The 24,902-nt window shown below is 42.9% G+C and overlaps 1 protein-coding gene across 7 annotated transcripts in view; it reads left to right on the top strand.

Annotated features, from left to right (window-relative positions):
* plce1 (phospholipase C, epsilon 1) overlaps positions 1–24,902 on the top strand; it is a 388,600-nt gene that overhangs the window by 39,336 nt on the left and 324,362 nt on the right. For 6 of the 7 annotated variants that reach the window (XM_087999009.1, XM_087999015.1, XM_087999013.1 and 3 more), the window contains exon 2: positions 21,232–22,872. In XM_087999009.1, the coding sequence (XP_087855135.1) occupies positions 21,616–22,872 (1,257 nt within the window). In that variant the 5' untranslated portion in view covers positions 21,232–21,615. Of the gene's footprint in view, positions 1–12,722; positions 12,850–21,231; positions 22,873–24,902 lie in introns of those variants that run through there. The other variant, XM_087999010.1, reaches the window with a different exon arrangement.

Below are 24,902 nucleotides of genomic sequence, written 5' to 3' on the forward strand. Positions count from 1 at the left end.
GTGCAAGTCAGGAAAGTGATGGAATACTCCCCACTTGCTTGGAGTGCAGCTCTAACAACACTCAAATCTAACACTATATCTAGGACAAAAAAGCTCGCTTAATTGGCACCACAGTCACAAATATTCACTCCCTCTCCTATCCATGCTCAGGAGCAGTAGTGTGTGGTGTCCACTGCAGAAATTTACCACACTCGACACAACCAGTTCCATCTAGAAGGACAAAGGCAGCAGATACATGGGTGTGCCACCATCTGCCAGGTCCCCCTCCAAACTACTTGCTATCCTGACTTGAAAATATATTGCTGTTTGTTCCCTGTCACTGGGTCAAAATCCCAATGTAATAGATAAAATCCTGTGTAATGGCTGTCATAAACACCACAGCGGACACTGACCGAACTAGCAGTCCAGATACACGAACACCAGCTAGCAGCAAAATGGCATGACCAACTCTCTCTCCTCAAGACAAGGAGGGTGTTACAGACCAGGCCAGGCCCCCTCAAAACATTTCAAGAAGGTAGCTCGGACCCTAATTTTTCTAGTTGTTTTAAGCAGACGTGAAGTGGATATTCCAGAAAGAATGCAGCTGGTCAAACAACTGTTTTTAAACAAAACAATTTATTTACAGACTACCAAATGAAACACAAGCCAAAGAGAGCAGAGTTCAGAAGAACAACTATTTGAAAACCCAACTGACACGATGTTGCCCACAACTTAATAAAGAGATGTTCTAATTGCCAGCAACAGCCCATAAAAATACCCCTTGGCAAAAAGGTCAAATCAAATGCAGGTTCTCACAGGAGGGATGTCAGAGAGAATCAGCATGGAACCTCTTTTCACTGTAGCTGTCTCTTTTGCCATTAGTTTTGAACAGGCTGCTTATGTCCCCAGCAGTTTCTTGGGGTCCCTGGCTAAAATTAAACCAAACTTGAAAAAATTGCTGAACAGGGAGAACAGGCTATTACTCTTTCATTGTGCAGATGTTTTTGTTTAAAATAAACCCGAAAAGCCCTTTTCTGTGATTGTTGCCTTAGGCAGTATCTGTTAGCCCTAATTAAAGTGGCCTAATCCCAGACCAATCGGAACCTCTGTCTTTTACAACCCCAGTTGAAAATAACCAAGGACAACATAACCCTGTTAAACGAGCAGCATTTTCCCCAGTCAAATTAATGGCCCTTGAGACAATGTAACTGTCATAGGACAAGCTAACGAGAGACAGGCACGGGAATTCCTGGAGGCCTGGTTTTCAAACCCGGAATGCCATCTACGAGCATGTAGAAATAGACTCTATATACAGACCTCTGCAGAGAAAAACTGGAAATGCCAACACCCACCTTTAAAAAGGCCAGATCATATAAATATCAAACAGAGTAGAACAAAAATGCTTCACGGAAGTCTCACTGATGTTACCTAGCATGGTGATGAAATGTCGGCATGGCAACCCACCAGCTTGGCGAGCAAACCCCTCCATGACCTGAGCTATAAATCTTTGCAAAAACCTTAAAATCATGATGATGCACACAGAAACAAATTGCTGGAGAAACTCAACAGGTCCGACAGCATCTTGTAGAGAAAGCAGAGTTAACATTTCAAGTCCCAGTGACTCCTCTTCAGCATCATAAGGAAACTTGTATTTGAGGGTTTCCTATACTGTAGGTAGGTATTCTAACAACCCTGTGTGCAGCAGAAATCGTATCCCAGCTCTGTAGAAGCAACTCCATTAGAGTCTCCGTGACTGACTACGATGACTCCAAGTTGAAGCATTTCTGCAGTACCCAAACTGAGCAAAATCATGTACATTGTACCGATTGAATGGGTGGGCCCATAACCAAGCAGTTGAGTGATTTTCACCTACCACAAACTTTGCTGCAGATTTCTAATACCACACAAATGCCTTCATATATTTTAACTTAATAGTTCCAAATGTCTCCGGTAAAGATATTGCATCAGGCACTGCTTCCAGCTTGATATTTTTTAGCTGAAATGCTAACATCAAGTTAAAGTTACATTAGAATCCAGAGTGCACAAGCATACACTGACACTGAACCTGAAGGAATTCTCCAAACGTTGGCCCTCATACTTGGGTGGCTACCAATGACCAACAATACACCAGATACATTCTGTAGGTAATAGTGAAGGTGTTTGGTATGCTTGCCTTTATTGGACAGTTGGATGCTGAGGGGACACCTTATAGAGGTTTATAAAATCATGAGAGACATGGATAGGGTAAATAAACAAGGTCTTTTCCCAGGGTGGAGGAGTCAAGAACTAGAGGGCATAGATTTAGGGTGAGAGGGGAAAAATTTAAAAGGGACCTAAGGGGCAACTTTTTCATGCAGAGGGTGGTGCGTGTTTGGAATGAGCTGCCAGAGGGTGTGGGTGGGGCTAGTACAATTACATCTTTTAAAAGGCATCTGGATGGGTACATGAATGGGAAGGGATATCTGGTCAACATGGATGAAGGGTCTGTTCCCATGCTGTATAGCTGACTCTATAAGCTATGAATGAAAATGGTGTAGAACATGTGCAGGTTCATAAAGTTGTAGTGACAGAGCAAAAAAAATCAATGTATGTTGGCATTGAAATAATATAGACATACTAATCAGAATGATATAATGGAAGCCTTTTCCCTAGTTGCCTTGTAATAAAAACTCTGAACAACATGACTGTGTACGCACAAAGCATTAATCTTATGTAGTGGCAAACCCTGGGCTATGAACTGGTAACATTCAGTATATTTGCAAGTCAATCTGTACACAAATTGGAACTTAATTCAGGACAATCTAAAAGCTGCTTTGTAAGTGCAGGAAATAATTATGTTGAATCTTTAAGATTACACTGCTTTCTGAAGCACATTCGGAAGTACATGCATTTGTAAACTGGCCATTTGCAAATCAGGCACCCACTGTACAATGTGCTGTACAACATACTATAAACTTGCTATGTATTGTATAACATACATAGTCGTCAGTTGTACAGAATTTGAGCATAACGGGAGTGGGGTGGGGGAGAAGCTGTTTGTCTTGCACTCTTCAGGGCAAATCACTTTTTTGAAGAGAATGCTGATGGCTGGCAAGAGAATGCTGGTTAGTCGTGACATTTTCACAAACTCTGAGTTCACGATGTTAGCTGTGCTGCTTTCTTTGCATTTTAATCAATAGACATTGCCTCTGGTCAAGGTTTTTTCCCTGAAAGATGAATCTGAGCATGGCTATCGTCCATTTGGTCGAGTTTAAAAAAACGTGCAATGTGTGTTCATCTTTCTCCTGTCTGCAAAGGGGTCCCTATATTAATATATGCAGCTTCTAGTATGAAGAAGTGTGCTTTTGCTGTAGGGCTAAGAGACCACTTTTTAAATTGGTTGTCAGCATAATTCTCCTCTCACTGATATGTAGCAAATGCTGTCCAATCGCTGAATCATAGAACATAGAACATAGAAGAATACAGCGCAGTACAGGCCCTTTGGCCCTCGATGTTGCGCCGATCCAAGCCCACCTAACCTATACTAACCCACTATCCTCCATATACCTATCCAATGCCCGCTTAAATGCCCATAAAGAGGGAGAGTCCACCACTGCTACTGGCAGGGCATTCCATGAACTTACGACTCGCTGAGTGAAGAACCTACCCCTAACTTCAGTCCTGTATCTACCCCCCCTTAATTTAAAGCTATGCCCCCTTGTAATACCCAACTCCATACGCAGGAAAAGGTTCACACTGTCAACCCTATCTAACCCCCTAATCATCTTGTACACCTCAATCAAGTCACCCCTAAACCTTCTTTTCTCTAATGAAAACCGCCCCAAGTGTCTCAGTCTTTCCTCATACGATCTTCCTTCCATACCAGGCAACATCCTGGTAAACCTCCTCTGCACCCGTTCCAGTGCCTCCACATCCTTCCTATAGTATGGCGACCAAAACTGCACACAATATTCCAGATGCGGCCGCACCAGAGTCTTATACAACTGCATCATGACCTCAGGACTCCGGAACTCAATTCCTCTACCAATAAAAGCCAGTACGCCATATGCCTTCCTCACCGCACTATTTACCTGGGTGGCAACTTTCAGAGATCTGTGTACATGGACACCAAGATCCCTCTGCTCATCCACACTACCAAGTATCCGACCATTAGCCCAGTACCCCATCTTTTTGTTATTCTTCCCAAAGTGAATCACCTCACACTTAGCTACATTGAATTCCATTTGCCACCTTTCTGCCCAGCTCTGCAGCTTCTCTATATCCTGCTGTAACCTGCCACATCCTTCCTCACTGTCAACAACTCCTCCGACTTTCGTATCATCCGCAAACTTGCTCACCCAACCTTCTAACCCCTCTTCCAGGTCATTTATAAAAATGACAAACAGCAATGGTCCCAAAACCGATCCTTGCGGAACACCGCTAGTGACGGCACTCCATGAAGAAACTTTGCCATCAACTACTACCCTCTGTCTTCTTCCATCCAGCCAATTCCTAATCCAAACCTCCAACTCACCCTCAATGCCATATCTCCGTATTTTCTGCAGTAGCCTACCATGGGGAACCTTATCAAACGCCTTACTAAAATCCATATATACCACATCTACCGCTTTCCCCTCATCAACCTCCTTCGTCACCTTTTCAAAGAATTCAATAAGGTTTGTGAGGCACGACCTGCCCTTCACAAAACCATGCTGACTATCCTTGATCACATTATTCCTATCCAGATGTGCATAAATCCTATCCCTTACAATTCTCTCTAAGACTTTGCCCACAACAGAAGTGAGACTCACCGGCCTATAGTTACTAGGGTTATCCCTACTCCCCTTTTTGAACAAGGGAACCACATTTGCTATCCTCCAGTCTTTTGGCACTACTCCTGTAGACAAAGAGGACATAAAAATCAAGGCCAATGGCTCTGCAATCTCCTCCCTTGCTTCCCAGAGAATCCTAGGATAAATGCCATCAGGACTTATCTATTTTCACCTTTTCCAGGATTTCCAACACATCTTCTCTACATACCTCAAAGCCATCCATTCTACTTATTTGTGACTCAGTATTCACATCGACGACAATGCCCTGTTCCTGAGTAAATACTGAAGAAAAGTATTCATTCAGTGTCTCCCCAATCTCTTCCGCCTCCACACGCAACTTCCCACTACTATCCTTGACTGGACCTATTCCTACCCTAGTCATTCTTTTATTCCTAACATACCTATAGAAAGCCTTAGGGTTTTCCCTAATCCTACCGACTAAGGACCTTTCATGTCCCCTCCTTGCTGCTCTTAGCTCTCTCTTCAGGTCCTTCCTGGCTACCCTATAACTCTCAATCGCCCCAATTGAACCTTCACGTCTCATCTTGAGATAGGCCGCCCTCTTCCATTTAACAAGGGATTCCAATTCCTTATTAAACCACGGCTCCCTCGCACGACCCTTTCCTCCCTGCCTGACAGGTACATAATTATCAAGGACACTCAATAGTTGCTCCTTGAACAAGCTCCACATATCATTTACACTCTTGCCTTGGAGTCTACTATTCCAAGCCACACATCCTAAGTCATGCCTCACCGCATCATAGTTTCCCTGACCCCAGCTATAACTCTTGCCCTGTAGTACACACTTATCCCTCTCCATCACGAGAGTAAAAATCACCGAATTATGGTCACTGTCCCCAAAGTGCTCACCTACCTCTAATTCTAACACCTGGCCTGGTTCGTTACCCAGAACCAAATCCAGTATGGCCTCACCTCTTGTTGGCCTGTCTACATATTGTGTCAGGAAACTCTCCTGCACACATTGAACAAACACTGACCCATCTAACGAACTTGAGCTATAGCTTTCCCAATCAATATCAGGAAAGTTAAAGTCCCCCATAACAACCACCCTATTACTGTCACTCATCTCCTGAATCACCTTCCCTATCCTTTCTTCAATGATTCTAAGACTATTAGGAGGCCTGTAAAAGACTCCTAACAGGGTGACCTCACCTTTCCTATTCCTAACCTCAGCCCAAACTACCTCAGATGGCAAGTCCTCATCCATCGTCCTTTCCACCACTGTAATACTATCTTTGACAAGCAATGCCACACCTCCCCCTCTTTTACCCCCACCTCTGACCCTACTAAAACATTTAAATCCTGGAACCTGCAACAGCCAATCCTGTCCCTGTTCTAGCCATGTCTCCGTAATAGCCACAACATCGAAGTCCCAGGTACCAACCCACGCTGCAAGTTCACCTACCTTATTTCGTATACTTCTTGCATTGAAGTATACACACTTCAAGCCACTTTCCTGTTTACAGGCACCCTCCTTTGAAATTGATGCCATGTTCCTAACCTCCCTACACTCCAGGCCCTGCACCCTGAAGCTACAATCTGGGTTCCCATGCCCCTGCAGAGTTAAACCCCCCCCCCAAGAGCACTAGCAAACCTCCCCCCAAGGATACTGGTGTCCCTCAGGTTCAGGTGTAGACCATCCTGTTTATAGAGGTCCCACCGTCCCCAGAAAGAACCCCAGTTATCCAAAAACCGGAATCCCTCCCTCCTGCACCATCCCTGTAGCCACGCATTTAAGTGTTCTCTTTCCCTATTCCTCGAATCTCTATCACATGGCACGGGTAACAAACCAGAGACAACAACTCTGTTCGTTCTAACTCTGAGCTTCCAACCTAGCTCCCTGAAAGCCTGTCTAACATCCTCGGCACTCCTCCTACCTATGTCGTTGGTGCCAATATGGACCACGACCTCGGGCTGCTCCCCCTCCCCCTCCAGGACCCGGAAAACACGATCAGAGACATCACGTACCCTTGCACCTGGGAGGCAACATACCAAACGTGAGTCTCTCTCGTTCCCACAAAACCGCCTATCTGTGCCCCGAACTATCGAGTCCCCAATTATTACTGCTCTGCTCTTCTTCACCCTTCCCTTCTGAGTAACGGGGACAGGCTCCGTGCCAGAGACCTGAGACCCGTTACTTACCCCTGGTAAGTCGTCCCCCCCACAAGTATCCAAAACGGTATACTTGTTCTTGAGGGGAACGGCCGCAGGGGGTCCCTGCACTGGCTGCTTCCTCCCAGTCCCCCTCACTGTCACCCATCTATCTGCCATCTTTGGAGTTACTACTTCCCTATAACTCTGATCTATGACCCCCTCTGCCTCCCGAATGATCCGAAGTTCATCCAACTCCAGCTCCAGTTCCCTAACACGGTCTTGGAGGAGCTGGAGCTTCTCATGTGACAATGCAAAATGCAGGCTGGTTGGGCACGGTCAGCACATTACCTTTTTGGGAACAGCTGAAGGGATTTGCTGTTTGCAATCTGCTAGTCTTTGGGATGTATGGCCTGCATAGCTGGCATCACACTGGCACTGGCATTCCTATAGCACAGTATTCAAATATTGTGGAGAAAGTGAGGTCTGCAGATGCTGGAGACCAGAGCCGAAAATGTGCCACTGGAGAAGCGCAGCAGGCCAGGCAGCATCCAGGGAACAGGAGAATCGACGTTTCGGGCATAAGCCCTTCTTCAGGAATTGTATACAAGGTCAAATATTGTATACAAGGTCATTCTGCTATAACGCACATTTCTTTAATGTGAGTTTACTAACCTGATTGCCAAATTGGACACCTTTTTAAAAAGGTTTATGCTTTCGAAACCGAGTCTTTGATGTAACGCCACTACGTTGCCAACGTTTTAAGTGCTGTTTCTAAAGTGCGATTTTTCTATGATGCAGGGTTGCACAAGAATGTAAGCATTGCGTTATGGAAGAACTACCTGTGGAATGTATAACATCTAGAGTGTGTGTGTGTGTGTGTATAAACGCTGAAATTTCTGAGATGGAAGTACAACATTCATTTGAAATTCATAAAGCTACATATCACAAACAGGTTAATGCTTCTGTCTAAAATAGTGTAATGTGCACCCAGGCTAGAATCTCCTATTATTATTTTAGGACCCAAAGTGTTTGTTGGAGAATGTTCATAATGAACAGAGCAAAAGGATGTTAAATGAGGAGGGGGCTGTTAGTTACCTTTGAGGAAATCTCTACATCTTTTTTCTTAACATCACTTTCAGCTTTATAGAGCATATAGAATATAGGGGTGAGAGTAGGCCATTCAGGCCCTCTAGCCTGCTCCACCATTCAATATGATCAGGGCTCATCACTGAACTCAGTATCCTATTTCTGCTTTCTACCCTAGACCCTTCGATTCCTATGAATTCAATTTGACTCTTTCTTGTAAGCATTTGATGCTTTGGCCTCAAGTATTTTCTGTGGCAGATAATTCCACAGGCTCGCTACTTGCAGAATGAAAATATTACTCCTTGTTTTAGAACATAGAACAGTACAGCACAGAACAGGCCCTTCAGCCCACTATGTTGTGCCGACCACTGATTCTCATGTACGCACCCTCAAATTTCTGTGACCATATGCATGTCCAGGAGTCTCTTAAATGTCCCCAACGAGCCTGCCTCCACAACTGCTGCTGGCAACGCATTCCATGCTCTCACAACTCTGTGTAAAGAACCCGCCTCTGACATCCCCTCTATACTTTCCTCCAACCAGCTTAAAACTATGACCCCTCGTGTTAGTAATTTCTGCCCTGGGAAATAGTCTCTGGCTATTGACTCTATCTATGCCTCTCATTACCTTGTATACCTCAATTAGGTCCCCTCTTCTCCTCCTTTTCTCCAATGAAAAAAGTCTGAGCTCAGTCAACCTCTCCTCCATAAGATAAGCCCTCCAGTCCAGGCAGCATCCTGGTAAATCTCCTCTGAACCCTCTCCAAAGCATACACATCTTTCTTATAATAGGGCAACCAGAACTGGACGCAGTATTCCAAGTGCGGTCTAACCAAAGTTTTATAGAGCTGCAACATGATCTCACGACTCTTAAACTCAATCCCCCTGTTAATGAAAGCCAAAACACCATATGCTTTCTTAAAAACCTGTCCACTTGGGTGGCCATTTTAAGGGATCTATGTACCTGCACACCCAGATCCCTCTGTTCCTCCACACTGCCAAGAATCCTATCCTTAATTCTGTACTCAGTTTTCAAATTCAACCTTCCAAAATGCATCACCTCACATTTATCCAGGTTGAACTCCATCTGCCACCTCTCAGCCCATCTCTGCATCCTGTCAATGTCCCGCTGCAGCCTACAACAGCCGCCTATACTGTGAACGACACCTCCAACCTTTGTGTCATCTGCAAACTTGCTGACCCATCCTTCAATCCCCTCATCCAAGTCATTAATAAAAATTACAAACAATAGAGGCCCAAGGACAGAGCCCTGTGGAACACCACTCACCACCGACTTCCAGGCAGAATATTTTCCTTCTACTACCACTCGCTGTCTTCTGTTGGCCAGCCAATTCTATATCCAGACAGCTATGTTCCCCTGAATCCCATTCCTCCTAACCTTCTGAATAAGCCTACCATGGGGAACCTTATCAAATGCCTTACTGAAGTCCATATACACCACATCCACAGCTCGACCCTCATCAACTTTTCTAGTCACATCCTCAAAGAACTCAATAAGGTTTGTGAGGCATGACCTGCCCCTCACAAAGCCGTGTTGACTGCATTTAATCAAGCCATGCTCTTCCAGATGGTCATAAATCCTATCCCTCAGAATCCTTTCTAACACCTTGCAGACGACAGACGTGAGACTTACTGGTCTGTAATTGCCGGGGATTTGCCTATTTCCTTTCTTGAAGAGAGGAATTACATTTGCCTCTCTCCAGTCCTCAGGTACGACTCCAGTGGAGAGCGAGGATGAAAAGATCTTCGCAAGTGGCGAAGCAATTGCGTTTCTCATTTCCCAAAGCAGCCGAGGACAAATCTGGTCCGGGCCTGTTTGTTTGACAAAATTTTCAGCACATCAGCTTCCTCTATCTCTATCCATTTCAGCATGCACACCTGCTCTTCAAAGGTTTCATTCACTACAAAGTTTGTTTCTTTTGTAAACTCAGAAGCAAAAAACTCATTTAGGGCTTCCCCTATCACCTCCGACTCCACACACGAATTCCCTATGCTATTCTTGATCGGCCCTACTCTTTGACCATTCTGTTATTCCTCTCATGTGTAAAATGCCTTTGTGTTCCCCCCAATCCGTTCTGTCAAGCCTTTCTCGTGCCCCCTCCTGGCTCTCCTCAGATCATTTTTAAACTCCTTCTTCGCCAGCCTGTAATCCTGTAGAGCTGAGCTTGACCCTAGCTACCTCCACCTTATGTAAGCTACCTTTTCCTTTTGACGAGAAGCTCCACCGCTCTCGTTATCCAAGGTTCCTTTATCTTACCAATTTTAGCTTTTAAATTGATCCTCCCCCCTCCCACCAATATCTTTACATGGTGCAACCTAGTTCTTTATGCAGACTGTTCCTTTTAACAGCAAGGAAACTAGGCTGATGGCATACAATAAACATTGTTGGTGATTTTAAATGAGAAACTAAAATTGTTTATGCTGCAAATTTAGTTTTTAAAAAAGTATTTAAAATCAGACCTGAGTGGAAAAGAAGATGGAAGTTAAAATGAGGAAGCAAATAAAATAAGTTTGCCTGCAATATTGGAGGACTTTCAAGCACAGACAAAAGTATTTATTTTAAGGTTATTACCATAGTGGTGCTGATGTCTGTGAGGAGCTGCTGCCCTCTGATTGACCTGCAGTTCTAGAAGATAGGGTTTTTGTCCCAGGGTCCTTTTTTGATCCTGGGAGAAGTCTATCATTGGCTACTTCTTTAACTTCCCGGAAGAGGGAATGCAGAGTCCTTGCTAGTTGTGCTGTGGCAGGTGAGATATCTGTTGCTCAGACCAAATCCCTCTTAAGAGGATGCTATGATATTTTTCATTGTCTGAAACAATCCCACAAACAGAATAGATGGGATTTCATGCACTGAACTCTGAAGTGATGCATTTTGACAGAAGGGTTATCGCAAGGCAATAAATGCAATGGCAAAGTTCTTAATTGTGGCCAGGGTAATCTGGGAGTTTGTGTATATTGGCCTTTGTAAGCAAGAGGACACATCAGAAAAAGTAATTACCAAGCCATATGCAATACTGGCTTCAGAAGCAAAAGGTTTAAATACAAAAGCAAGGAAGTTACACTGACGCTTTTTTTAAAAAGAATAGTGTTAGTTGGGTGCAGCTGAACTCTTGTGTCCTGTCCTAGTCACCACATGTTTTAGGAAGGCTGTGAATGACCTTGAAGTGAAAAGGAGATGCTGCAAAATGGTTCCAAAGATGTAGGATTTTAACCACCAGGTTAGTGTAAGGAAGTGATGTTGTTCTCCTTTTGCACACAGGAGACTGAGGCAGATCATATCAAGTAAAGCTAAAGAGGTGAAGGAAAATTTTGTTTTCATTTATTGAACATAGAAGTAGTAGGGGAGACAGATTTCAGGATTTTGACCACCAATGAACCCTTTTCTGCGTAAAGCAGTGTAGTTTTTGACCTGGAACTGTGGATGGCAGAAGCATAGATGATTTGATAATTCTGAAGGACTATCGCTTGAAGGAAGAACGTTTTGGGTTTATAGGAATGGAGGAGGGGAAATGGGACTGACTGGGCTTCTCTGCAGAGAATAGACGTTTGGAATTGATGAGCCAAATGGCCTTCCTGCTTTGTCATAATGGTTTTATGGACTGGATTTTTATTGGAGAATCAGGACATGATACTGGGAAACTTTCTTTTTCTAGGTTTCAACCCAACACTTTTTTGTGGGGCTAACACATTCATGGATTATGTAAAACTATCAGATAAGTCGATGGCGAGGAGTAAGTTGACTGTCCAGTTAAGGAAATGGGTGTATTAATGAGATCTGGGTGGGGGAAATTAATAGAAGGGCCTTCCAAAACATGAGCCCTACTGGCTGAGTTGGGAGTTGCCAGTGCAGGAGAAGAGAATAATACTCACTTCAACGTAGTCTCTGTCTTGATAATGTTTGATGTAAGGGATGTGTAATGTGACACAAGCTAGGTCTGGTTATCATCAGTGGGGTATATTGCAGTGGGATGTCCATTTGGAATAAAGTGTGGCATTTTTCCCCTCTTGCCATGGAGCCACCTCATTGTGTTGATCTTCCGCTGTTCCCATCAAATGGAAAACCCCTTGGGCACCAGTAAAAGGGTCTAACCAGAAAGGAGGCTATAACTGGCCCCTTATTTAGCTTCACTTGGCAACTCTCCAGTTGCGGGAGGTAGACTGCTCCAATTTCTTCCTGGCCATTTCCTGATGGAGCCATTGTGAATTGTGGGGCCAAACTATGAAGTGAGACAGCAGTGTGGAAACCCCCAGGCTGTTCAACCCTCATTCTGTTGAGCTTCTTAGATCCCTTTCTGTGATTTTGTGGCATGAATGAAGTTAGTTGATTGGTTAGTTACTAAGCCATCTTGTTAAATCACTGATTTACATTATTACTTGTAACATTATCACCTCTGAGGATAGCTTACCACAGCACCGTTTTTGTTTTTATGTTGTGTTTTATGTTTGTAAGTTGTGAAAGATTTTGTGTCTCAGGTGATCGTGTCCATTTCAACACTGTACCACATCCTGGTAGAGTTGTGTTTGTGGTTTTTATTACACAGAGGGAGGGTTTGTTGATCAGATTTCTGATCCAGCAGTTCAGTTTATTTTATATGCATGTCTATTAATGTCAGCATGCTGTAAAAACCAGGAGTTTCCTTTTTCGGTTCCTGCAAAAGAATGAAATTGCAATTTGTTTTATGTTCTCCAAACGTTCCATCATGATAGATATGTGGAAATGCCTGTTTGCTTCAAAACTCAGCTGTATTTTGCCGTGTTGTATAGGATTATCCTAAGCTATTTTCTGACTCCCTTCGAGCGTTTACAGATTATGATCAGTGTGCAAAGGTGAAATTGAAGTGAGTCCCTTTGAAACATGATTTTGACGTTTTATACAATTCTGTGCATTTTGCCGTTCTGTCAAAAACCTAAAGCTGTACAGCAATACTTAACGAAAATTTGTTTGTAAATTTATATTGGAGAGGATCCTACTGTAATTGCTTGTGCATGAACAAATCATTTAATGGGAATGTGTAACAAATAATTTCAAATTATTTGGGTGGGTGGGTGGGTGCTAGACTGCTGGCACATTAGGTTTAATGTGGAGAAGTGTGTGGTGATTTTTTTTAATAGAAAAACAAGGAAAGACAGTTTAAACAAAAAGAAAGTACGTACTTTAAAATGTGCGCAGGACCAGATATCCTGGAAGAATTTGTGCTCAACTCATTTAAAGGTGGCACAACAGTTAATAAAGCATACAGCGTCCTAGGCTGCTTTAATAGTGGCGTAGTGTACCAAAGTGTAGAGGCAGAAGGATTGAGAGTGAAGGGGCACATGAGAATTATAAAAGAAAAAAAATAAGTGCGATGTGAGAAATGAAATTCACTCTCTGATCTGGGTCTGGAATGCACTGCCTGGAATATATAGAGACTGTTTCAGTTGAGGTATTCAAGAGGTCATTAGATTTGTTTGTTTCTATTCAAATAATCATGTTCTGGGTTATAAGGGAAAGGAAGAGGGCACTAAGTCAGAATATTAATTCAGAAAGCTGTTACTGACACAACAGATTGGCTGCCTCCTCCACTAACAATTCTGCCATCATTGAATGAGGTAGGAGAGGACTTTTCAGTTTATAACTTTTGCATAGTTTATTTTTTTATAAGTGGGCCAAAGAAATCAGTTTTGACCCCTGAGCTTTTTTGCAAAAGCCTGGGTTTTCATTTCTGTCAGAACAGAGTCAGGTCGGAACAATTTGTGGATTCCTGTGCCAGTTCTTGTAATGTAGGATTCTTATTACCCAAGAAATAGCGATCCACCCTTGTGAATTCCATTTGGAGGATTGGGATTTTCAAGCTGTGCTGCTATTTTTGTGGATTTGAGGCCATTTTAGTAGGTGATGTGGTTCACAGCATGGCAAAGGAGTCCTGAACTGGGGGGGGAATAGTCTGCTGTGGACTTGCTAACCTTTACACAGATATGGTCACAAACCAGAGACTCCTTCACATGCCATAAGCATAGGGTAAACGTGAACTTAATATGTAATGAATGATTTGGCTTTGTTCATTAGAAGGAAGTTACTATTAAATGTCCATATGGATTACAGCACTTGATGCAACAGTACTCCATTCCCCAAATAAATGGTTTCAGCTCAGTAGGGCTTTTGATGCAGCTGTTGATGGAACTGAGAGATTCGCTTTGATTGTTATGAAGAGCTCATAGGATTATACTTTTGTGAAGACGTTTTTGAATGACTGTTCTTTAGATCATAAGACCATGAGACAGTGGAAGAGGCCATTTGGACATAAGTCTGCTCTGTTATTCTAAGAGATCCTGGCTGATCTGACTTTCCCCATAATCCTCCATTCCTTAGTGATTGTCAGCCTTGATAATACTTAACAGCACAGCCTCTACATCCCTCTGTGGTAAAGAATTCCACAGATTGACTTCTTTGAGATACCCGCCCCCCCTCATTTCTGTCTTAAATGAGTAGCCCTTCATTCTGACATTATGCCCTCTAATCCGAGATTCACCCACAAGGGGAACCAGCTTTGCTACAGCTAACCTGTCAAGTCCACTAAGAATCTCCTTGTGTTTCAATAAGGTTGCCTCTCAGTTTTTCCAACCTACACAACCTCTCCTCAATACAATCACTCCAGACCCAAGATCAAGCTAACGAACATTCTCTGGTCTGCTCTCAATTCCAATACCTCACCTTAGGCTCAGTGTGCTAGGTGTGCTCTAATTTGGGTCTTATATAGTTGTAACAAGGTATCCTTATTTTTGTACTTTCTTTTCCAAATAAAGGCCAGCATTCTGTCTGCCTTCCCTGTTACCTGCTGAATCTTTATGTAATACACAGTGATTTATGCATGAAGTCTCTAATCCTTTTGTGCCACAGCTTTCTGCAGTCTTTCACCATTTAAAAGATTCTGAAAATACTTTTTCTGCCAAAGCAATGAAAAGTTACCATATGCTGTGACTTATCAAATGTCTCTTGGAAATCCAAATCCATTGCATCCCCTGTCTCCTCTTTATCTATCCTCCTTGTTATCACTTCCAAAGAACTGTAGTAAATTTGTCAGGCATGATTTCTCTTGAAGCCAGCTTAGATTATGTCTCTAAGTGCTCTGTGATAACCTCCTTGTATAATGGATTCTAATGTTATCCCACTAACTGACCTATAGTTAACTGTTTTTTGTCTCCATCCCTTTTGAATAAGGATGCTTAAATTGACATTTACTGATCCTCTGGGCCTTTTCCAGAATCTAAGAATTCCTGGAAGATTATTACCAATATAACCATGGACTCTGCAGCTACTTCTTTCATTTATCCTAGGATGCAATCCATCAGCTCCAGGGGACTTGTCAACTTTTTAATCCCATGAATTTTGCTCGTACTTTTACTCTAGTGATTAGCAATTGTATTTACTGTCTCCACCTCCACCCTAACCACCTTCCCTTGATTATTTAACATCCTTTGAAAGCTACTGGTGTCTTCCACTGTGATAGAGTCATAGAATCATGGAGATGTACAGCATGCAAACAGACCCTGGAGTCCAACCTGTCCATGCCGACCACATATCCCAACCCAATCTAGTCCCAACTGCCAGTACCCAGCCCATAGCAATATTGATGCCAAGTTGATGACTGATGCCAAGTATTTTATTCAATTCCACTGCAATTTCCTTAACATTTATTTCTCTAGCCTCAATCACATGGGCATATGCGCTCACTTAGGCTTATCTCTTCCTTTTCTAGACATTTGTCAGAAGAAGCTCTTGTTTCCTTTATATTACTAGGTACTTATTTATAGAATCCCCACAGTGTGGAAGCAGGTCATTTGGCCCAATGAGTCCACACCGACTGTCCGAAGAGCATCCCAACCAAACCCATCCCCTCCCTTATCTCTGTAACCGTGCATTTCCCATGGCTAACCCATTCTAATCTTAGGACTGTGGGAGGAAGCCAGAGCACCCAGAAGAAATGTATGCAGACACTGGGAAAACGTGCAAACTCCACACAGTCACCTGTGGGTGGAATTGAACCTGAGTCACCGTGCTGCCCAGCTAGTTCACCCTCTGTTTATTTCTTCCCTGCTTGTTATTTTGATTTTATTTTAAAGCCTCTGGATTATCTTTGCAGCATTGCTATTTTTCTTTTAATTTGATGCTATCCCTAACTACTTTTGTTAACTGCAGTTGTTTTATCCCTTAGAATCCTCCTTCCTCACTAGAATTTTTTTTATGATTAGACTATTTTCTTAAAGATTTTACCATTTGTTCTTCAACCTTCTTTTCTGCTAAAAAAAATTCCCAGTTTAGCCCAGCCATCTCTGCTATCATTCCCTTTTTTATAATGACCCTATTTTTTTTTAAAATTAATTTAGCACAACTGTTTCTGACAGTATTCTCTCACTCAAACTGAATGCAAATTCTGCCTTTTATGGTCACTGTTTCCTTGGGGATCTTTTACTTTGAGATCAGATATTAAATTCCCAGATCTAATTTGGCCTGATTCCTGTTTGGATCCACAAAGTATCCTTATAAGAACTTCACCCAATACACTCTTCCTCATGGATGTCTGAGCCCATTTGATTTCCCAATCCACATGAAGATTAAGGTCACTTATTAGTGCACTGCTATTTTGTGACTTCCTCCTGACCCTTTTCAGCCTTAGTTAATACTGACAGCTTATTTTCAACATTTTAAAGCTCCCCCCAAGTGGAGTTTGACTAGTGTGTCTGACAGGTTTATGAGTTTCTAACAGGGTGAATGTTTTTGAATGGCTATCCTTTCTGATGGTTGGAGATGCTCAATCCTCCCAATGTAATTATGTTCACAGTGGATACGGGGTGAGTAGGTGTAGGGATTATGGAAGCTGTATGAGGGTGTGAGGAGTTGTGGTGATGGCCAGGATGCTTAACATTCTGCTCTAGAACTTCATTGAAGTCTCAGTGAAAAGATAAGCCTTCTATTATGTTTATTTTGCCATCTACCCACCTCCGTTCCTGCCTAAGGCCTGTTTCAGGTATAGTGGCCCACTCCAGTCCATCCCTGTCACCTTGCCATGAATCTAATTAACAATGGTGGCTCAGTGGTTAGCACTGCTGTCTCAGTGCCAGGGATCCAGGTTCGATTCCAGCCTCTGGCAACTGTCTGTATGGAGTTTGTACATTTTCTCCCTGTGTCTGTGTGGGTTTCCTCTGGATGTTCCAGTTTCTTCCCACAGTTCAAAGATGTTCAGATTAGGTGGATTGACCATGCTAAGATGTCCCATAGTGTCCAGGGATGTATAGGATATGTGGATTAGCCATAGGAAATGCAGAGTTAGAGAGGTAGGTCTGGGTGGGATGCTGGTCAGAGGGTTTGTGTGCACTCAATAGGTCGAATGGCCTGTTTTTACTGGAGGGATTCTATGAATTGACAGGCAAGAGGGGGATCCTAGCACCTGAAAGTAGTTTAACTCATGATTCCTCCCTCAAAATTTGGTCCAATATTTTGCCTCCCAAATAAAGGAACAATTTTTGCAGAATTAATATTATGGTACAAGTATTGTCTTCAGTTTGTTAGCAAGAAAATAACTTGCTTTAGCGTAGCACATTTTCAGCACTTTGGGATGTCCCAAAGTGCTTTGGTTCCCACTACATTTCTTTTTAGAAGCTGTAATGTGTGGAAGATTACAGCCAATGGGTGAAATCCTGTGAAGTCTGAAAACTAATTGAGGGTTGGTATCCTTTCTGGATCTGGGCAGAGAGCTGCCGGACTGCCCGCACAGGAGACTCACCCAGAGGTGGTCCATGAACAGACCGTTGCTGGGTTGGCCATCGCCATAAGGTGATTTAATTCCTGAAACTCAGGCCCAGTTGAGGATCTGAAACTATGGGAGAATGGGTGCACCACCATTACCCTGCTACAGATGGAGGCAGAATGCGAGGGAGTCAGTGCATTGTGCATCCTCCTGAAGAGGCTAGAATGGATTAAGTTAAATGATGGCTCATGTTATTGGGTTATCCCTGAGGAGGTGGACCCTGACTACAGCTGACCAGTGGCCCAAGCAATTGTCTGCTAATGGCTGCAGCTTCAGCCGGGAGGGTTAATGTAGGATCCTTCATTAGGCCCCTTACAGCCAACTAAAGGTGTACATCAGCCCTGGCCTTCAGTGGAGATGGGGTGGGGGCTATTTATTCCTGGAAATATCCTGATAGTACCACCAGTCCAGCCACTAATGGGCCTGTTGGTCATACAAGTTGTCTACCCATCTCTGCCTGGTGAATAGCCTCTGGTGATGAGCTTCCTTTGGAAAGAGGAAGGGGTCAAAGCTTGAAGCTTTAGGGTACTGTGCAAGTTACTGTTCTTTTAGAAACTTGAACTAATGTATCTGCCTTTTATGCTTTTCAATAGCAGGTTAGCGTCTACAGGGGAGGATTAATTGGAGAGGATTTTAAAAACAAGACTTGAAACATCTGAATCAAACGTTTTCTGTTCTGTCAAATATAGCCCTTCAGTTAACTAAGTGTTGATTCATTAAGCATCAGACAATTTCTAGAGCTCTTGGGTCTGAAATCTCTGTAAAGTTTTGTTACAGTTCACTCATCTGACAAAACATTGCAAAAGATACAAGGAAATTCAAGCGCCAAGCACAAGTGAAGTTTTATGCAGGTTTTATTAAAAAACCCTTGTCATCTTGAATATCAATCCTCCTCACAACTGACCATTTTTGCAGTCTAAAAATAATCACAAGATGATTCTTGGCTAACCTGTCTGTTGTGGACCTATTTTTTTAAAGTAGCTTTTGCACCCAAAATAACTTTAATTTTAAGGATCTTAATTAGGCACCTTTTTTTTTAAAAAGCTATTAATATTAGAAACTTTAATTTACTGACACCAAACCCAGAGTAACTGTCAAATGATGATACATAATTAAAACCATTACCCTTTATTTAAAATCAGGTCAAACGGAGATGATGGACTAAACTGACACTGAATCCATCTTTTGGTGGTGTTTTCAGTTGCATTGCTAAAGCTGCACACGTTATCATTTTTACACCCTCTAAGCACCCCATGTTAAAATCAATCTCTCATTTCTAAAGTTTGTTGCATAAGAGTTTTGTCATTGATTTTTTTTTTTATTCATGTGAAATTTGAAGGATGAAAGCTCTGCTTTTCTTTCCTCACTTCTCCTGCTCCACTTTCATACATTATTGGAGAAAGGATGACAGGTTGGAGATGCTATCTCGGAAAGCCATATTGAGTCATGATATTGATCTTTGTCTGGCAAGAGCTGCTTGTATAGAAATCCCACTAAATAGTCTAGTCATACAGCATGGAAACAGACCTTTTTGAGCCAACCAGTCCAGGCCGACCATGTTCAGTAACTAAAATAGTCCCGCCTACCTGCATTTAGCCATATCTCTCCAAACCTTGCCTGTTCATGAACATATCGAAATATCTTTTAAATGTTGTAATTGAACATGCATCCACCATCTTTCTCTGGTAGTTCATTCTACACTCACAGGGGGAGGAGGGTGAAAGTTGCCCCTCAGGCCCCTTTCTCCTCTTACCTTAAGAATGTGCCCCTAGTTTTGAACTCCCAAGGGAAAAGATCCTTGTCATTCAACTTATCTATACCCTTCATGATTTTATAAATGTCAATAACGTCCCTTCTTAAACCCCTATGCTCCAATGAAAAAAAAGGTCCTAGCCTTTTCGGTCTATTTTTATATCTCAAACCCTCCATTCCTGACAACATCCTGACAAATCTTTTCTGACCCCTCTCCAATTTAATAATACCTTTCCTATAACAGGGAACTACACACTGTACTCCTGAAGAGTATGAATACTATGATTATAAAAGCAGGTCCGAGGCCAGGAATCCTGCAAAGAGTAACTCTCTACCTGATTCACCAAATCCTGTCCTCTATCTACAAGGCACACGTCAGAAGTGTGGCGGATTACTCCCCACTTACCTGGATGGGTGTAGCTCCAACCACACTCTAAGAAGCTTGAAACCATCCAGAACAAGAGTCAAGATTAGAGTAGTGCTGGAAAAGCACAGCAAGTCAGGCAGCATCCGAGGAGCAGGGAAATCGATGTTTCGGGCAAAGGCCCTTCATCAGGAAGCCCTTCATTCTCCTGCTCCTCAGATGTTGCCTGACCTGCTGTGTTTTTCCAGCTTGACTCAAATCTCCAGCATCTGCTTACCATCCAGACAAAGCAGCCTTCTTGATTGGCACCACATTCACAGGCACCCACTCCCTCCAGCACTGATATTTAGTCAAAACATTGTGTCCCATCCACAAAATACACTGCAGAAAAGTTCCTTAGAAGGGACCTTCCAGTCCCACAGCTACTGCCATCTTGAAGGACATGGGCAGCAGATACACAGGAAACCTATCGCCTGCAAGTTCTCCTCCAAACCATTCCCCATCCTGACTTGGAAATGTATCGCTATATCTTGTTAGTGTTGCTGGATCATAATTCTGGAATTGCCTCCTTAACAGTACAGTGGGTCTATGTACAGCACATGGGCTCACCACTATCATTTGAAGGACAACTAGAGATGGGTAGTAATTACAGAGCCAGCCAGTGCCATCCACTTCCCATGTGTAAATAAAGAAACCATCGCCATGGCAGACAGCCCAAATCCAGCACTTCCCAAAAATCACCAGAGTGGAGTAATCTGATGATCACCCATTTTGCGGAATCCTACCAACGCAGTCTGTCCAACTGGGGCAAAGCTGAGCTTTTCGGGTACACACATCTATGTCATAGTAACAGGCTAGTGGCAACTGTCCATTCAATGGGGTACAACTCGACAGCTAATCCATCGGTGGATTACTGTGTGAGTCTAAATCAAATGTACACATGAACCCCTTGAAGATTGCTCATACAAAAAAAATCCTTCACATTTTTGCTGAAAAATTTGGTCTCGAGCATTTAACTTTTATACTGCTGCATGTAGTGCATGGAGTAATATGTTTTCAAGTGACGCCTTTTTTGTAAAAGAAAATATTGTAAAGTGTGATTGCAATGGTTCAGAGGAGATTCTGTGTTTGATTTACAATTGATGTTGAATGGAAATGTGATCAAAAATTAAATTTGGCAAACTGCAATTTGAGTCTACATTCCTCATTGTGCCAGGATATACTTTGTACTTGTTGCATATTATTCTGTTTTTGAATTGTTTAAACTTGCCTTGATGATGTTCTGAAACTCTTAATTCTTTTTTCCTCTTGTTTTACAGAGAAGCATAATTTGAGATTGGAAACTGCTCAGATAAACCCTTTTCTCTAATTCCACGTGATGACAAAGTAGTTCCTTTTTCACCAAGTCATTTGCAGCGTCCATCATAAAGATGAATCGATAGAGCTGCCAAAGCACTACTTGCTCAAAGTTAGGCTCCCTCATATACTGAGCAGTTCGCTCCTTCTGTTGGACAACATTTGAGAGCCCAGCTGCTCACTTTAAACGTCATTATTCTCTGTTGGGCTTTATCAGCTGGTGAAGCTTTCCTGTCTATAAGTAAGACATCTGTGAAGAGAAACACTCACTTAGAGTTCAGCCTGCCCATCTTCGTAGAGCCTCAGCAAGGACATTTCCAGACATTGGTCGCTCTTCAGGCCATGATATGACAGTCAAAGGAAAGAATCAAAAGAATATTGAGTGTTGCCGTTTGACTATTACTTCTGAAGAAATAGCAGCTTCTGTGTTTGTGACTGTCGCACCAGGCAAGATGATATCTGCCCAGTCAGCTGAAGATGAAAATAGGCTGAGTAATTCAGGCAGTGATGTTAAAATAAGGCATGTTGTTGGTGAAGGAATGCTGGCTATAGATCCAATGTCAGTCATTCAGGGTCCTTCAGAGGCTGCTTTTGAGCTACCGGGCACACTGCCAGTGATGTCTGTAGCACAACTGACTGCGAAATACAATGCTCAAAGTGGAAGTGTGTTTGAGGAGCGTGACATGGGGGCTTCAAGCTCAAAAGCAGGAAGTTACAATGTGACCTGTGAGTCGACTAGCCAGGGAAATTGTAACTCCGGTCTGTCCTCTGATCAATCCACGGAGGAACTTGACAAATCGTATCGAACAGATGGCGACGCAAACTGGAAGCCTGAGAGTTTCCCCTCTTGCTTTGGTGGAGTAATGAATAGAAAGGCGAAGGACTCAACACATGAATGGCCTTCTGTGCAGCTCTCAGTGTGTAACCAGATCATCGAAGACAGTAGTCCACACGATGCTTCAAACCTAAAGCACTATACCGATGGTGAAACTAAAAAGTACCATGCTTTTTGCCCGGGACCATGCTCACAGCAAACTTCAGTTGGTCATGTTGAACATAATACAGCCTTCGGCTGTGCATCAAAAGCCCTACTACAGTTTCAGGAGGACTGCATTGCTGAGAGAGGACATGGCAGTAATGAGAGTTGCCCAGGCTTGCATGCCACCCAGTTTGGATTTGGTAGGGTCCAGCGAAAACTCAAGTTGAAGACCACGATTGATGGGTCTGTGGGTGGTTATCCAATGAGCCGACTTTCCCTGAAGCCATCCATCATCTATCCTGAAGATGCAGGCTATGGTGGTGAAGGAGGGATGGGGGATGAGTTTGAACGAAACAAAAAGGAGCGCTCCACTTTGCTCTTTAGACGGTACAATAAGAATAACCGAGAGGTGAAGAAATCTGTGTACACGGGGTCAAGGGCACGCACAAGAACGTTACCATTGGGGCATATAGGTGCAAAGGCCAGGAGGGTCATCAACCAAAAGAGGAACATAAACATTGACGTCAAACTTGCCAGATTTCCTGACGAGAAGCTGCTGATATGTCAAGCTATGTTGCTGAAAGGTGGCAGACATCATGCCTGGTCTAATTCCAGCCGGAATAAGGTAAGATATCTGTACAGAGTGGTGCTCCTTTTGCTGTCTTGTGTGACAAGAAACTTAAAAGGGACTGGGTTACTGATGAGAGAACCTTCGCTGAGGAGTCTGTGCTGGATGGAAGAATTGTTGATTTAGGATGTGTTTCCTTGCACAGAACTTAATAAAGAAACATTCAAGTTATTTTTGTGTTTAACGTACAAGTATTTATGTTTTAATGTAATACAGTGGGCAATTGCTAAGGTAAATTAGGATAGTTAATGTAATATGCATGTGACTGCAATAAAAGTCAAAGAAAATAAAACAGCAGGGATTATTTATTGCAGGCTAGAGGAATGCTCAATCAGTTCCACTCACTTTGCATCTTTTCTAGTAAGTTAGCCTCATTTTTATTTTAATGATAGAAACTGTGTGTAGTGTGTATAAGGGCTCTCTCTTTATGTTCCTGGTATAGTGACTGGGTTATCAACAGAAATGAATGAATGAGTAGTGGGGAAAATGGATGATGAAGGGAATTATCCTGACCGTTTCAACTGGTCAGAGGAAGAATGAATGATGGAAACTTTTATTTTCTCAAGGAGGTGGAGGGTGAGTTTGGAGGGAAGCAAGAAGCTAATTCGATGGGTCTGGTGATGTTCACAAACTGCTTTGTCTCCCCTCCCCTCTCCTCTGGAATTATGTTTTGGGGGAAGATGGGACTGCCCAGGGGAGTCTTTGGTCAACCTTCCTGACTCACTGCCAATTGATGCTCTTAAGTGGATAATGAAGGAGCACTTCAGGGTCATAGCCCTCCAATTCCAGAAGGAGCGAGACTACAGATGGGCCAGTCCCCATGTAAGATCAGATCAGGTGCAGGCGGGAAATAGATCAAATAGGAGTGGGCCATTCAGCCCTTCAAGCCTGTTCCTCCATTCACAATGATCATCCAAATCAGTACCGTGTTTCCTGCTTCCTCTCCATTCCCTTCTGATCCTTTTTAGCCCTAAGAATTCGATCGAACTCCTCTGTGTGTTGGTCCTGCATGTCTGGAAGCCTTTGACTTTGATCAACAGATAGAGGGGGTGCCTGTTTGAGGGAGTGCACACCGAGCAGACTGGAACCATTCCCTGTCCTCCCTTGCCTTGCTCCTGAGTCCTCTGGATCCTGGCACACCGAGGGGTGCTCTTATATCAGCAGCTGCTGTCTGCTCCATTGCTGAGACCAAAAGGTGCCAGCCTCTGATCAGCAGCTTTCAGTGGGCTGGAGTTTTGTTCCCAGGCTCTTGATTCCAGGAGGAGGCCTGTCTCTGGTTTGGTAAGCCTGTGGAAGACATTGTGTCAGTTCTCTCACCAGCTGTTCAACAAGCTGAGGTAGTCAGAGTGTCTCAACCCATGATTCTACTTGTTCATTCTGTAATTGAGTTTTCTTTCAATGTTTCCGTACTTGGGTATAGCTTAAATTTTATCTCCTAAGGTAATGTGTTGGTGTCAAAAATGGACAATCAAATTTCAACTTCCATCACTTTGATTTTTAACACCTGATGCTTTTTATGGACTAAAATTGTTTGGAAAAGGAAAGTCAGTTTAAACATGGTGGCAGTGATCACCTGACCACCAGTTGATAAGCAATATCCAGTCTGAGTTAGGACGTCATCAAAATGATTGAAGCCAATCACTCAAATTAGCATCAAATGTTTGACCTACACCTTTCTGGAGGTTTCACCTATTCAGAAGTTGCCTGAAAATGATCCAGGTTGAGAAGGCAATATAGAAATGAAATTAATTTGAGTTTTCCTAATTACAGCTTTTGAGCTGAGAGAGGGAAGAATGATGATTTTATATTTCTGGTTTTTTTCCTCTGGTTCTGAAAGAATACTACCAAATGATATTGCAAATAGGAGCAATATCCATTTGCTGAGAATGTACGAATATCAATAAATGTTGTCCCTGCTGAAGATTTAAGGCATCAATTCAACAGCTGTGGTCTCAGGTTAATACCTAACCCCTCAAGGACTCTTCAAACCGGCTTCTCTTGATTTATTTTTGCACTAGATATTCTTC

This window comes from Chiloscyllium plagiosum, unplaced genomic scaffold (genome assembly GCF_037043375.1).
Source record: "Chiloscyllium plagiosum isolate Xiang-an unplaced genomic scaffold, Cpla_swu_hap1 HiC_scaffold_22, whole genome shotgun sequence".
NCBI classification, from domain to species: Eukaryota; Metazoa; Chordata; class Chondrichthyes; order Orectolobiformes; family Hemiscylliidae; genus Chiloscyllium; species Chiloscyllium plagiosum.